Consider the following 14,835-nt stretch of genomic DNA (forward strand, 5'->3'; position numbering starts at 1 on the left):
GATTTGTTTTGCATATAATAAATGTATGTACAGTATGTGTTATAATATTCTGATTGTTTGGTGCAAACACAAACACACAGACACAAATTGTGGTGAATTAATGTTTAATTGTTGTATTAATATATAGATTAACTTTAAAAATGTTAACGTTAAATTCACTGAACTTGAAAACACAAGTAAAATATATGTTTGCTAGTATTTACAGATTAAACAGTCCATTCTTTGCTCGACAATATACGTTTTTATTTGTGTGCCTACTTCTACTGATGCCACTTTGCACCACAATATTGTCAATCAATATGCTGTAACTTGGATGAAGGTAAAATGGTGGAACATGAGGGTTGTGTCTGAATTTAATATCAATCTTCATCATGGTTTTGACTCTTTTAATTATCATGAAAAGAAACAACCATTCATTTATTTAACATGTATTAAAGACAAATACCAAGTTTCCATCATGTTTGTTTCCCTCAAACTATAAAAACAATTTTTTATATGAAATTGAAATATTGATACCAGTTTAGAGTATATACAGTATCTGCTGATAAGCATAAAGCAAATGTCTTTGAAGACATTAAAAAAAAAACGTGTTTTCGGCGGGCTTCAAAAGTGTGTTGCACCTTATTTGGCAGCATAGAAGAAAAACTGATCTTTATTGTTCGACTGTACAAAAGAAAAAACAACCTTTTGTGGAACTCTCAGTGCAATCTGCGCAGGTAATTGTTTTTCATTTGTTCTCAATAGTTGAAGGGGAAATGAGCTAGAGCCACAAGCATCAACACAAGCCACTGAGTGGAGACATCAGCTGGGGACCTAGTGAGATGGAAATAAAGAGAGAGACGTTAATATCTTTGGTCATTTTGCAAAAATCAATATGCTTCATACTATGAGTAATGTCTACATGAAGACAACATTTTTCTTATAAATTGCCAAACTGTTTTAGTTATTTCAGGAAAGGGATTTGTGCCTTTTTTCTCTGCTCTTCTTACTGGGGTAAAAAAACAAAGTTAATAATACAATCGACCTACTCTTTGTAAAATAGATAGAATTCAAACCACTTAAAAAGGTTAATTGTTGTGGACATTGAAAACTAAAATGTACGCTCTCTCAGCCTGTAAAAAGTTGACCGAGTCAATTATTGATTGTTATATTCTTCTTTTTATTAAACACTAACTTTGATTGTTGTTTGTCATTAATAATTAAGGATTTAGAGAAATACTAAAGATCTGCAACCGGATTGTCAAGGGCTTTAAAAGATGGTGGGCTTTGAACTCTATGGGACTATTTTGCTTAGATTGCCATAAAGTCAGGTAAATGAATGTGGTCTTTTGGTACTTGGATAGCGACGTCAAGCCATTCACCCATTCACACCCATTTGTACACTGATGGCTGGTCTACCAGGTGCCACCTGCCCATCGGGTCCATCTACTTGCTGATACCAGACACTTTCCCATTCATTATTAACAGTGCTGTACAATTTAAAGACCACACTAACAGTGTTCATGAATAAATCATATAGAAAATCATAAATCCAATATACAGTAACTATTAATAATCATAGCATTTAGCTAAATATTTCATTCATGATAAAGAAAAATGTCTTACCCTGACACACTGTAACAGTTGTGCGAGCTGTCCAGTTCCAAGTGTTTCAAAAGGATCTCAGTGAATTCAGAGTCATCAGCAGCTATTTTATTGACTGCCTCCACAGTGAACACTTCAGATGGAGATAAGAGGGCCATACCCTGGTCTGGGCTGCAAATGTCATCTCCCAGGTGAACAAAGAAGCAAGAAGTGATATTAAAGATGACATGCCCATCCCAATCTTCCATTTTCTGTAGCACACTGTAGCTTGTGTGAACTTTGATGAATTTTCCAAATCTCACGGTTGAGCCCTTTTGTGCTGTGTATTCTTTTTCTTGGAGAACATGCAGAGTCTTGCACTTCTTTGTACTCATCAGCAACATGGAATCCATGAGCAGGAAATGAAGCGACTTGAAATGGAAGTGGTTTTCATAGGCGCTTATATTGCCCATTGTCTCGACTGCATTGTCAAAAGTCTCTGTAAACTCTTCAGCCCCATCAGCGTATGCCAACAGTGCAGCCTTATGCTCTTTGGTCCCTCCAGGGATCAGCTTTGAACAAGTAGCATTTACATCCCAAGCTTTCTGGAATCCCTCATTGTCGTTTAGCTCTTGTTTTAAGAGGCCTGAATGAATTAACTTCTCCATGGCCTCTTTTTGACATCCATTGTACATGTAATCTACAGAATCTGGGGCCATGTCCAGCAGTTTTGCGCTCCCCAGAGTCACCTTTAATTGAGTATAGAAGTTAAAATATAGTTTCAAGAGAAGCAAATATCATCTTCATTTAACATTTAACATAACATCACATCAGGTTTTGAATAACTATTTTTAAGGAAAACAACAACTTACTTCATAGTAGAAAACAATTGCAGCAAGAAGCAGTTTCCTTCTGTCGCACATTTTGAAGGGCTTTTCTTTTCTTCTATCTGGAACAGAACTGAAACTGAAATCCAAAAAGAGAATTGCTGGACCAAACTTGTATAAAAATTTGTAAACAATACAGAAATAGGATGATCTGGCATGCAGTTCAATTACTTTTAGACAGGCCCTCGATCTCACTCTTGTAAAATGGCACCCACCTTCTAACCCCAGATAATGCATGATTAAACACCAACACTAAAAGAAAATATCAAAAGACACATACCTTAAGAAAGAATAAATTATTTCTTGGAGCAAAAATCAAGTCTGTTTACATCAAAGTGAAGCGGAGCAATACTTTTCAGCAGAACACTGTCCTAAGTAAAAACTTATCACACCAGAAACGCCTTTCCCTTTCCTGTGGAAGGAAATAACATGCCTTTGGGCCCCTGATGTTGAGCTACTACTGAGTTACTGGAAGTTCTTGCTGATTTGCTGCAGATGTTTTTATAAACCAGATAAACCTCAATGGTACAGCCCAGCTATACGTTTACTCAAATGCTGTCTCTTCTTTCTTTCTATCTTTCTTTCTTCCTCTATCCTTCCAAATTGTGAATTTGTGGTAAAGTAATAATATGCCTTCATTTGGAATGTTCTTTCAATTTCCCTTTGTCCAACTAAATAACTGCAGACACTATTACTCTTAGACTATTAATAAAGCAGTTATATATCGCATTCAGTATTGCACTAACACTTTTTTGACCCCTGCCAACTCTGTCTTGTGGTCGGGCTTTTGAGTTCAGTTCACAGTGCTCGTAATCCTTACATAGGCTACTCTCACTTCCTTCATTCCTTGCTGGTGCCTGCTGAAACTCAATATGGCAGATGACCTGCCAACATAACTCTCTCTCTCTCTCTCTCTCTCTCTCTCTCTCTCTCTCTATATATATATATATATATTAACATACCGTAGTCTCTGCTCGTTGTGTCTGTTTGAAAATCTTCTTCTGTTGCTAACTTCGGGACTCTTTGGGGTAAATAGGGTGTCCTGTATATAATATATATATATATATATATATAATTTAAGTCTGAAATAATCATACACCTTTTTAGTGGGGAATTATAATTAAGAATTGGTTAAATGAAAAATGTGCTAACAGATGATGACATTATGTATTCACTATTATATGTTGGCTAATAGGCTGCAAGGCCATATGCAAACTTAAGATGTCTATCTTTCTGACATGCAGAGGCAAAAACAACAACAACAACAGACAACAGAGAGTCATTCAAATTTAAGAATAAATTAAATTGTGTAGAAATGTATTTGATTTGTGTTGTGTGCAAGTTGTCACATGGAGTTAAACATTACAAAATCATGAAGCAGAGGTACATTAATGACGTTTAATTTAATAAGTTAACGCTTACGATGCAAGCACTTTAATATTCCACTTTATTTTTAACGAGGCCACACATATAATAAATTAATTTACATGAATTGACAGTAAAAACTAAAATTATTGTCTGGTACGACTCCGTTTTATTACCGGAAACCGGAAGCAGTGCTGTTTCCTACTCGAAGTGCGCCAAAACGAAAACGACACTGAGGCTGAAACTACTTGTTTGTTTATGTTTGCTTTACAAACCAATTTCAATTGAGAAAGTGACGGGACTGAATGACTGGATAATTGACACATAGCATCAACACAACGGTGACGTAGCCGCCTGGACTGTTGTACCAGTGAATCATAACACATGGTGAGTTATGAACAATACGTTAAAGTTAATGCTAGTTTAAGTCAACGTTACCGTTACTTCTTAGATTAGCTCTGAATTAACTCTGCAACTGTTTATTTGGTTAACATTAGTTTACCAGGGATCTCAAGTGTCACGCATTGAGCGTGACAGTCACGCATTTCGGTCTTAAGTCACGCACTCCCGCCACTCATCGTATTTATCACGCTGAAAAACACCTCTTGGTTATTTAATGTTTTAATGTGCCGCAGCACGAAACATGAGCTGGCCGCGCTGCCCTCACCGTGGAGGAATCAAGCGCTCCCCTGGAGTTCTGCTGTGAGGTGCCACTTATCAGCCAATCAAAAAAAAGTAATGGGCTACACAATAGCCAATCAGAAAAAGAACGTATCTGTTGTATCTGGGTACGATTCAATCCAGCAACCAATGACAATAAAGCATCCTGGAATTGCGCGCGACTGATATCCGAAAGTTTCGTTCTGGGGGGGGGGGGGATAGATATGTAACTCTTCCCTGTCTTCAAAACTTGAGAGCCCTGGTTTACAGTGGTGGAAGACGTATATCACGCAATATAATGAAAAGTACTTTATTAACTAAACCCATTAAAACCATCATTGAATTAACTTAGTTTTTAATTAAACATTAGTATGCTAACATCCTAACAGTATATCAGGTCGTATTTTATATGTGGAAAAATATATCTCTGGGAATCTATCTAATCCTAATTTACATAAATGTTATTTAATTCAGTTTCAATTCAGTTTACTTTGTAACAGTTTTATGTTGTACTAACAGGTCTTCGTATTATTTGGTCCACCCAGCAGGCATTTAAAAAAACTTTTTATTTTGCATTTTCCACAAACAGAGTGACACCCAGCAGGCTTAATAACAAAAACACCGCTCTGTAATGCTAAAACCATTTTTTTTTCAGCTTGAAGGATGATTCCAGGTTCCCCTCTGCTGAGGTTTCCTTGAGCAAGTCACTGTTTGGGTGCAATAAAGGGTGACATAAACAAAAGTGGTTGATAAGATGAGGAAGTGGGGAGATCGAATGAAGAAGGTTGAGCAGCTTGCTCAGTCCTTCCAGCAGAAACCTCTGGCCACACACTACAAACCTCGGTTGTGGCCGTGCCAGCCTTCCTCTGTCTGGAAGCTCTTTCCTCGTCAGTGTATGGCGATCAGCTTCGCTCAGAGCTGCAAAGAGGTGCAGTAGTAACACGTGACTTTTGTAATGCTGGACTATGTCTTTAGACTACACATTAGATGTATGTGTGTGAAGGTGAGAAAGCTGACCGAGTGCTTTGCATTTCCTAGGCTGTACACGTTTTTGCACTTGAGAAAGAAAAGACATCCCTGGGTCAAAGGATCTTCCTGGTTACCAGTTACAGTGAGCTATGGCATTACTACAGGTAGATTTACATTGTGAAATGATTACAATGTGATGAATGATGTGCATCAATGGTGATTTGTTACTTGATTTATTTCAGGACTTACACACACTCCTTGATGCACTGCTATGAGGTGATACCAGAGGGAGCTGTGTGTAAGCTCTACTTTGACTTGGAGTTCTACAAGCCCTCAAATAACGGAGCTGATGGTGAAACTATGGTGTCTTCACTTATCCAGGTAAAGACCTTTTTGCATCTTAATTTACAATATATCTCGCTGTATTCTGTTCAAATATATTTAGTTTTATCGAGCAGCTTGCTTCCCCTGCAGACAACAATGATTCATATGTTGTTCAGTTCAACAATTATAAAGCCCAAAAGGTGTTAATAAATTAATTCAAGTAAGTAAACAAATAAAGGAGCAATTTCCTGTTCATCTTTTACTCTTATTATTCCATTTCCATCTGGAAGTTGGACATGGAACTACGAGGGCTTTTTTAAAAAAGGAATATTGAAAAATATTCTGGGCACATTATACCTGCGACTTTAGTGAGGCACTGTGTTATAAATTCGGAGAAAGGTTTCCAATGAATGAGTTTAGCTACCTTATGAAAAAAAAAGCTGCCTTGTTCAAGGTAGTAGCTCTACCTAGTGTTGACAATAAGAAGCACAGTATAGTAAAGCGCAAGTTTCATGTGTGGGCCATATTCCATTATATTTTTAGAATGTGTTATTAAAAATGCACCACAGGCGGCAATTGGACCGCAAGCTGTAGTTTGGACACCCTGTTCTATGGCATTAATTTAATCTTCCATCAAATATTGTGAGAGTGTGTTGTAGCTTATCTTGTTACTTTCTTACCTAAAGATGTATGACATACAACTGTATGATATGTATCTCTCTATATTGTGTGTCTTGGCAGTATGTTTGTGACAAACTAATGGAAGTTTATGGAATTGAGTGCTCTGCAAAAAATATCCTCAATCTTGACTCGAGCACGGAAGAGAAGTTCAGTCGACATCTCATCTTTAATCTCCAAAGTGCAGCTTTCAAAGACAACATACATATGGGTTGGTCCAGTGTTTCATAGAGGCAACACAATTGTTAACATTATTTGCAGTTACTTCAGTTAATATATTTTGTCTTTTTATTTGTTTAGGCAGGTTTATCCATGCGATTCTCCACCCAGTCCTGAGCACACCCAAAAGTGTCCTGAATGTTGGGATGAATTCAGTGGCAGAAAACAGTGAAACACGGTTGGTTTTTCAGACATGTTAAAATAAATATTTACATGTCTTTTGCTACCTTTGTGTAATTTGTCTCAATCATGTCCTGACAGCGGATCCCATGCAGTCTCTGAGGGGACGCCAGCAAAGGCAGATGAGATGGATGAGAGTCCACAGGCCAAGAGGCGCAGGCAGGAAACGACAGACCTCAAGTTCCTCCAGGTGAAAAACAAGAATGGCCAAGAGTGTCTTTTTGTTGATCTTGGTAAGAGAAACGGACACTAACTTGGGTCAAATTTTTCTCTTGATTTATTCATTGCCTCTTCAATGGATCATGTTTGTAAACACTGCCAGTAAACAATTATACAGTAATTATTGTTATAATTTGCAAAACAGGTGTTTACACAAAAAACAGAAATTTCCGCCTTTACAAGTCATCAAAAGTGGGAAAGAACTCTGCGTTCACGGTGGCAGATGACAACACTTTTACTCACAAACACGAGAAAGGGATTTCTGAGGAGGAAAGTGTGTTCTTGGCTTCCCTCGTCTGTAATATGAGGTACAACACTTTTTAGCTCTGTTTTCTAAAAATAATATTACCTTCATCAAACCACAGCATCAGAGCTTATTTCTGTGTATCATTAGTTTCACAGGTCAAAGAATTCTCACGTCGGACGTCCCAGAAACCAAGGAATCCAAAACCTTGAGGCCTCATTCCCAGCAGGGATCAGCCACATATCCAGGTGACACTGAACTGACCAACACGTCTTCTCTCTGTTTTGTATGCACAGTGTGTTTTATAATTACTCAGAGTATCAATATGTTCAGATTTGTCAGCATGAATGGTTTTAGTTCATCTAACTTTTTTTTCTTCTCATCCATCACTGGCAGGTTCACTTTCTGGTGACCTGTCGTCCCCTCATCAAGAAGTGGACAACTTTGTATTAACTGTGACAACAAAGGATGGCATCCATGGGAGTAAGTGTCTGGGCGAGTCATATGTTTTACTTTAAAACATTTGCATGTCTTGTTGATCAGTCAATTCATTGTTTGGTCTACATTGACAGAAAACTGAAAATGTGTTTCACTGTTTCCTAAAGCCATAGTTTATGTCTTAACATTCAGTTCACAATTATAAAAATCAGAACAGCAGAAAACACATATTCTATTAACTGGAACAAATTGTTTAGCATTTTTGCTTGACAAAATAGCTAAAATGATTAATTATTGAAATGCATATTAATTATTTGTTAGTTGACTAACTGATTCATTGCTTCAACCAATACAAAAGTAAATCTCAGACAATAGCTGGTGGGTGCCCAGATTTAATTTCTGCCCATGCATTCCTCTTATGCTTCCGATACCAACATTTTATCAAATTTCCTCCTGCATATGAATGCAGAATCTGTTGGTAGAGGAACATTAAGTTGCTATGGACATTCGTACATATCATAATTTACAAAGTGTGTGTGTTCAAACTGTCCTGTCAGAGTGCACTATGCAAAGATGTGTTTACTTTGACAGGCATCAGACGATGGAACTACTTTGCTGTTGAACAACTGCTTGTTTACGACATTGCAAAATACCGCTGGTGTGAAAACGTGAAACGGTTTCATAGAAGCAACAACATCATGTATGTATGTTTCATGTTGTTAAAGTTTGTGTATGACGTGTGCTCCACTTCCTGTCTAATTTGGCCACATTCTCCTGTGCAGGATTGTTGTGGACCTTAAGGAGGAAGTTTGGTATCAGAAGTGTCACGATCCTGAATGTAGGAACTTCAGGTCCTCAAGTAAGTTCTGACTTTAAGAGCTACCATACTGACTTTTGTTATTGAAAACATGAAGGCTACATCTGTTCATGGGGAGCGCTCAATGGTGTCAATGCAACCTGTGTGACATAATGTTACAGGTTACCCACTGCCACAGGACATCTGCGTCAGCTATATCATGAAACTGGTTAGTTTGCTTTACTTTCACTTGCTGAAATTGCCAGGAACTCATGTTTGTCTTCTTTTAAAGCTCAAAGACATATTTATGACCATGTCTTCTGTTCACTTATAGGATGAGGAAGACCAGGCTTACTTAATGGATGATGCAGGCAACATTGAACTCAGCCAGACCCCAAACCAGGCCCCAGAGAGCACGGCGTGTCCAGAGGAGGCAATGGCTGACGTGTGGGGAGACGGACAGGACGACCAGGACTACTTGGAGAGCCTGGATGACTTTGAACAAAACAATGGGGATATCTCCGATCAGCTCCTGCTCAAATGTATGACAGATTTTGAATCCCAGTAAAGGGTGAGTTTCATGTCACAAAAGCAATCTGAAGAGGTAGTGAATGTGGAGCAGCTCCACAACTCATCAATGAGAGCACAACCGGCTGACAACCAGGCAGACTGCTGAGAGGTAATAGCTTGTAAAGCATCCGTGTCACGGAGAGCGGGTACTGGTTGTACATCAAATGTGGTCCAGATGAGGGAATCAGAAGAAATACTCCTGCTTTGGCTGCAGCGTCAGCCCCATCATCAAATCCCAACCTACACATCACATTTTACAACAACGTTCCAAGACGCAGTGTTAAGAGGACGTGCAATCTGCTGACAGGACGCCGTCTCGCCTAATGTTCCTACTGGTGACAATTCTGCAATGTTTTAGGGTTTTTAAATGCCTGCTGCTTTTCAATTAAAAAACTTCTTAGTGATGCTTTGTTTTGACAGTAATTATATCCATAGGTGATGTTTTTAATTATTCCTTTGACTGCACTAAAGACGATCAAAAACAAATTCCAGGTTCTAACCTTAGTTAATTACTGGAATGTATAAAGAAAGTCACGTCTTCCAATTATTTTAGACAAGTAAACAACATTTCCGTGGCATGATTTTATTTATGTATAATTGGCATTCAATTCAGTTTATTTTGTACAGCCCAATATCACAAATTCCAAATTTGCCTCAGGGCATTCCAGTACGACATTGTATGTCTAGTATGTAAGAAATGTAATTAGTCATTTAATTTGTCCTTTAGTTAAAAGAAGAAGTATTAGCTGTTGGATATTTAACATGCTTTGGAAAAGTATCAGTCATAGTATTGCATATTTATAAATGTCACATTATAGCATGAATACTATGGACCAGAAATGTTGTAACATCGCACCTCAGTATGTTATGACATTTATGATGTTAATAAAAACATAGTATATCATAAAATTGCTATTATAGATGTCATGGAAAAATCTGAGTGAAGTAGTTCATGAAATGTCATAGTATCTACCCTGAACAAATGTAAAAAATGGTATACAGTATAAAAAAATCAATTTATGAAAATCTCATAGTACCGGATGGACCGACAACTCTGCCTGCAGCAGCACACACATGTTTCTCCCAAGTATAAAAAACAAAACAAAACACCAGTTTGGAAGAAAGCATTTATTTGGTACAGCTGAGAAATAAATAAAGTGTACTTTTACCATAAGCACAAAACTGAACATTTACCCTTTTTCTACACCGTCATAAAAAAAGACCAAAAAGAATATGGCTTTAAAAGTCAAAGAGGCTGTTAACGTGATTCAGTCAAATCATCTGAATCAACAATAACATTGTTTTCCAACAACTGAGATTCTGCTACATTTCACACAAGAAAAGAAAAAGAAAGTTAATGTGGTCAAGGACATGGAATTAATTTGGAAAAATAGCTTCTTTAAATGAACAGTGTTTCAAATATTTACCCCAACAAACTGAAGTGCATTCTACAAATGATGGTATGCAGCTTTATCCTGCAACCTGTGACACTAACATTTGAAAATCTAAAAGGGAGGAACTGCATGTACAGTTTCGTAACATTTTATTTCCCATGAAGTGTGAAGAAAGAAGTAAAAAGCCACACAAATCCATCAAGCAGTATGATTCTGAATAGGCCGTTACCTAAATTGTTCACGAATACGGGTGCAGCAGTCCTTCAAGGAATGCAGGGATTAGAACGACAGAACATCAGGCACACTATTCTTCAAACAAATAGATTTTCTTTTTTTCTTTGCAGATACACTATTTACAGGTTTGATGATTATATTAAATACCAACTTAAATAGAAAGACCAAAACATCAAATACACTGATAGATAAATAGGCAATATAAGTCACAGTTTTAAAAGCAAGTTTATAGGATTTCTTTCTACGGCTCCCAAAAATAAAAGAACTGGCAGAAATGTTTTCACGTTTCTGACCGTGGACCAGTCTGACTTAATGGCAGTTCATGGCATGAGCAGGTAGGATTTCCCCTTTGTGTTTTTAACCCGTACTCTATGGTAAATTTGACCAGAAACATGACATATTCTGAACTAATTTACCAGATAGCAGGGAACCCTTAAATCAGTGGTCGCCAACCCGTCGATCGCGATCGACCGGTCGATCTCGGAGACGTTCCCTGTCGATCTCCAAAATAAAATGAAAATAAATTCAAAAACACATTGTTCCTTGTTTTAGAACATTTTCTGAAGTGTCTTCTGAAATGTTTTCTTTCTGACTGGAAGATTGACGTCAGAAAAGATCTCCGCCTGATTCATGAACGCCTGAAAACGGGTTCGCTTACACAGCCGTGTTCTCAGCTGTGCACCCAGAAAGAGGGGAACGTACCACGACACGTGGGGCGCAGGGGTAAATGCAGAAATACCTTTATTGATCACAAGCTCGCCTCAAAGTACACCGACATAAAACTAAGTCATCAATAAATATATGTTGAAATGCCTGTACCTTCGTGTACATGTTTACGTTAAGGCATTAACAGGTTACGCCTGCGCGTGCGCGACAGCCGAGATTCTTGGCGACTTGCCAGGTCTTACCTCCGTGAGTTGAGCTTTTCTGCTGTTGTCCTTCAAAACAAAAGCTCAACATTGAGCTTTTTTCTTGTCCATAGAGCAATCTGGTTTACTTGAAAGTGATTGCAATTGCATTTATACTATTATTTGAAAAGGGACAGATGCAGGAGTCACAAATGGTGATTCTCATATTTATTATTATGAAAATTCTTTAAATCTGAGGATGTCTGTAGAGCTGATGTGAACGTAATCACCAACGGTCTGAGTTCAGAACCAATCCCAGATGAGAAAACTTTCATGAATACCAATTTTGCCCCGAAAAACTCGTCAGTGAAATTGAGAAAATCACCAAATCAAAGACCAGGAGCTGGATTACTGACAGACAGCTGACAGACGGCCTCAGACTGGCTGTCTGTGATTATGAACTAACTACAAGCTCACAGGCAGAGTTCAGTCACAGCCATCACTCTGACTGGAGTCACATGACGTGATGGCATTATGATGAGAGCTGAACTTACATGAGTTGCACTGACTGATCATGTTGTCAGTGTTGTGCTGTAATTGGATTGGATTCAATTTATTGTCATTGCTAGAGTCCAGGTACAGAAGCAACGAAATGTAAATAAATACAACATTTATATTGGTAGTTCATCCAGCTGTTCATTGCAAATGTATTTTTTCTTGTTCATATTGTGTGCGGTTAACAAATATTTTACTTGTTATATTACACTTAAATTCTGTGTCACATCAATTTGAACGCTGGACCAAAATGACAATTAGGCCAAATAAAAAGTCATAAGTCCAGTCTGGACAGTCGTTTTCTCTCAACGCCTCAATAGGTAGATCTTGTCGTCATGAAGGCGAAGGTCAGGGATCTTGGGCTCAAAAAGGTTGGTGACCACTGCCTTAAATGGTACAGCTACAACACATGAAGCTCATTAGCTCACTGACCAACAAATCAATGACAAACACCCTCAACTATCAATGGGGTCCTGGTCGTGTGCTTTAAATTATTTATACCTTTTAGACTACTTCTTTATCCCAGTTTACATCTTAAACTTTGGCATAGAGTTCATCAATTTGCTCTTTAAAGTGGCTCCGAAGTTCAGTCCTCTTGGCCTTCAGGGTGGGTGTCAGCAAGCCGTTCTGGATAGAGAACATCTCGGGATGTAATGCAATATCACGCACCTGCAGAGGAAAAGTAGAGTAAAACCAGATTGAATAAGAAAGTAAAAGCAAAAATTTAAAACAATGTAAAAAACGATTGTATTTTTATTAATTAAAGTGCTGATTATTTTACAAAGAAGCGTTCACATTTTTTTCAAGCACAAGGTTATGGATTCAAATTGCTTGATTTTCCAACCACCCGATCCTAAAAGATTCAGTTTACTATCAAACTCTCCAAAAACAAAAAAAGGAGCACATACTAATATTTGATAATATAACACTATGGCATTTGTGCCGGAAAAAAATGCCTTAAAAAACGAAACAAAATGTACTTGATATTTTCATTCGGTCATCGCCACATAATTTCAGGTGAAATTGAAAGATGATGAATTAAGAATGAATATTGAGTAAAATATGTTGTTGCATTTAAATTAGTTTTTAAAGCCAGGCCAAATGCAGCCGAATGGGAACATTCTGAACTCAAAAGGTATTTTCATTGTAATATAGTCAAACATGGCAACAATCACCTGCTCAAAAGACTTGAGTCCTGCATCTTTGCCCAACCTCAGCATGTCCTCCAGAATGGCATTCTTCACATCCTAAAAACAGGAATAAAAAAAGTTAACACGTGTAGCGGCGTGTTTAAGCTGCAGATAGGAATTACTCTCACCTTGTTTTGGCACAGTTCAGAGTAGGAGCCATCAATCCCTCTTTTCTTGGTCCAAATAGGCAAAAAGTCTGGATCCGGCACGACTATCCCCACCAGACACGCCTGAAAAAATGTAACACGGATAACAGGAAGATAAATGCCACACAAATTGAACCATACTAGAAACTGTATTGTGCATGGTCATAACAGTGTCTGCCATTTGGCGCTACACAAGTTTCACATGAATTACTTACCTTTAGGCTTTCTCCGTGAACAAACACCTGGACCACTGGATCACTGAGACCATACACCATTTCTATTTTTTCAGGGGCAATGTATTCTCCTTGTGCCAGCTTGAAAATGTGCTTCTTTCTGTCAATGAGCTTCAGAGCGCCACTCTGCAACAAGGCAGGAGAGAAACAAACTGCAACTAGAACGGGCACTCGGTAGAGCGCATACCTTCGCATATCACAAGATTGGGCATTGAATTATGAACATTTTGGCATTAGTTGCATGCCAATTGTATAAAAATTGACGATTGATGAGAAGATTTTGACCTTTTCATGACCTTGACCTTTGACCCGATCGATCCCAAAATCTAATCAAATGGTCCCCGGATAATAACCAATCATCCCACCGAATTTCATGCGATTCGGTTGAATACTTTTTGTGTTATGCGAATAACACGCATATAAATAAATAAATAAATACACTGCGATCAAAACATAACCTTCCGCATTTTCAATGCGAAGGTAATTAGGGTTGCAACTTGCAACTGATGCTATGCCACAATAATATTAGACGAAAGACTGTTCCACTCACAGGAAGCCATTTGCCAATGTCTCCTGTGTGCAGCCACCCATCCTTGTCGATTGCCTCTGCAGTTCTCTCGGGATCTTTCAGGTATCCCTGGAATACATTTGGTCCTTTGACACACACCTAAAGGGGATAATATTGATGATAATCACATTTATTCAAAGGTTTGAATTTGCAGTTATCATACTTGTATCAATGATACATTGTAAGACTTTCATGAAGTTTTTATTTTTAACTTTACTATAACCATTGTTACCATTTTTATGTATGGCATAACAGACTCATTTTAATGCATTTTATATTGAACTATACTATGATTTTTGACTTTTTGATGGAATACGTGTAATAATATAGTAAACTCTTTGTCTACTTAAAAAGTAATAAATACATTTTCCCGTGCAACTTTATGTATGTTAATTGTTACTGAAAAGCCCTCTTCACCTCTCCTTCTCCATTGGCTGCCAAGTAGTTCATTTCTGCCACATCCAACAGTTTGATAGCATTGCAGGGCAGAGGAGGCCCAACGTGACCTGCAGAAAAAACAGTGCCATTTCAGTTTGATGGTTCAAAGACAGAACT

At 37.9% G+C, this 14,835-nt stretch overlaps 3 protein-coding genes across 7 annotated transcripts in view; 1 reads left to right on the top strand and 2 right to left on the bottom strand.

Annotated features, from left to right (window-relative positions):
- Nucleotides 1-87: 87 nt before the first annotated feature.
- On the bottom strand, nucleotides 88-2,833 carry si:ch211-145b13.6 (ecto-ADP-ribosyltransferase 4). Its single transcript, XM_056408594.1, has 4 exons — nucleotides 2,731-2,833; nucleotides 2,436-2,529; nucleotides 1,606-2,312; nucleotides 88-813 (listed from the first exon to the last, which is right to left on the bottom strand). Exons 2-4 carry the CDS (start codon nucleotides 2,484-2,486, stop codon nucleotides 738-740), a joined length of 834 nt encoding a protein of 277 aa, XP_056264569.1. The 5' UTR covers nucleotides 2,487-2,529; nucleotides 2,731-2,833; the 3' UTR covers nucleotides 88-737.
- A 1,194-nt stretch (nucleotides 2,834-4,027) lies between these two features.
- On the top strand, nucleotides 4,028-9,518 carry primpol (primase and polymerase (DNA-directed)). The gene is made up of 14 exons (XM_056408586.1): nucleotides 4,028-4,202; nucleotides 5,131-5,403; nucleotides 5,514-5,608; nucleotides 5,687-5,825; nucleotides 6,510-6,657; nucleotides 6,747-6,843; nucleotides 6,927-7,078; nucleotides 7,210-7,372; nucleotides 7,459-7,556; nucleotides 7,705-7,791; nucleotides 8,338-8,446; nucleotides 8,529-8,605; nucleotides 8,725-8,771; nucleotides 8,877-9,518. Exons 2-14 carry the CDS (start codon nucleotides 5,230-5,232, stop codon nucleotides 9,108-9,110), a joined length of 1,620 nt encoding a protein of 539 aa, XP_056264561.1. The 5' UTR covers nucleotides 4,028-4,202; nucleotides 5,131-5,229; the 3' UTR covers nucleotides 9,111-9,518.
- Nucleotides 9,519-10,225: 707 nt separating this feature from the next.
- The window catches only part of acsl1a (acyl-CoA synthetase long chain family member 1a), a 58,286-nt gene continuing 53,676 nt past the window's right edge, over nucleotides 10,226-14,835 (bottom strand). For all 5 annotated transcript variants that reach the window (XM_056408576.1, XM_056408575.1, XM_056408579.1 and 2 more), the window contains 6 exons: nucleotides 14,698-14,786; nucleotides 14,263-14,379; nucleotides 13,695-13,838; nucleotides 13,462-13,563; nucleotides 13,319-13,390; nucleotides 10,226-12,812 (listed from right to left, as the gene is read on the bottom strand). In XM_056408576.1, coding sequence (XP_056264551.1) covers nucleotides 12,678-12,812; nucleotides 13,319-13,390; nucleotides 13,462-13,563; nucleotides 13,695-13,838; nucleotides 14,263-14,379; nucleotides 14,698-14,786 — 659 coding nt within the window. In that variant the 3' untranslated portion in view covers nucleotides 10,226-12,677. The remainder of the gene's footprint in view (nucleotides 12,813-13,318; nucleotides 13,391-13,461; nucleotides 13,564-13,694; nucleotides 13,839-14,262; nucleotides 14,380-14,697; nucleotides 14,787-14,835) is intronic.

The sequence above is a fragment of the Pseudoliparis swirei genome, chromosome 24, assembly GCF_029220125.1.
Source record: "Pseudoliparis swirei isolate HS2019 ecotype Mariana Trench chromosome 24, NWPU_hadal_v1, whole genome shotgun sequence".
Classification (NCBI taxonomy): domain Eukaryota; kingdom Metazoa; phylum Chordata; class Actinopteri; order Perciformes; family Liparidae; genus Pseudoliparis; species Pseudoliparis swirei.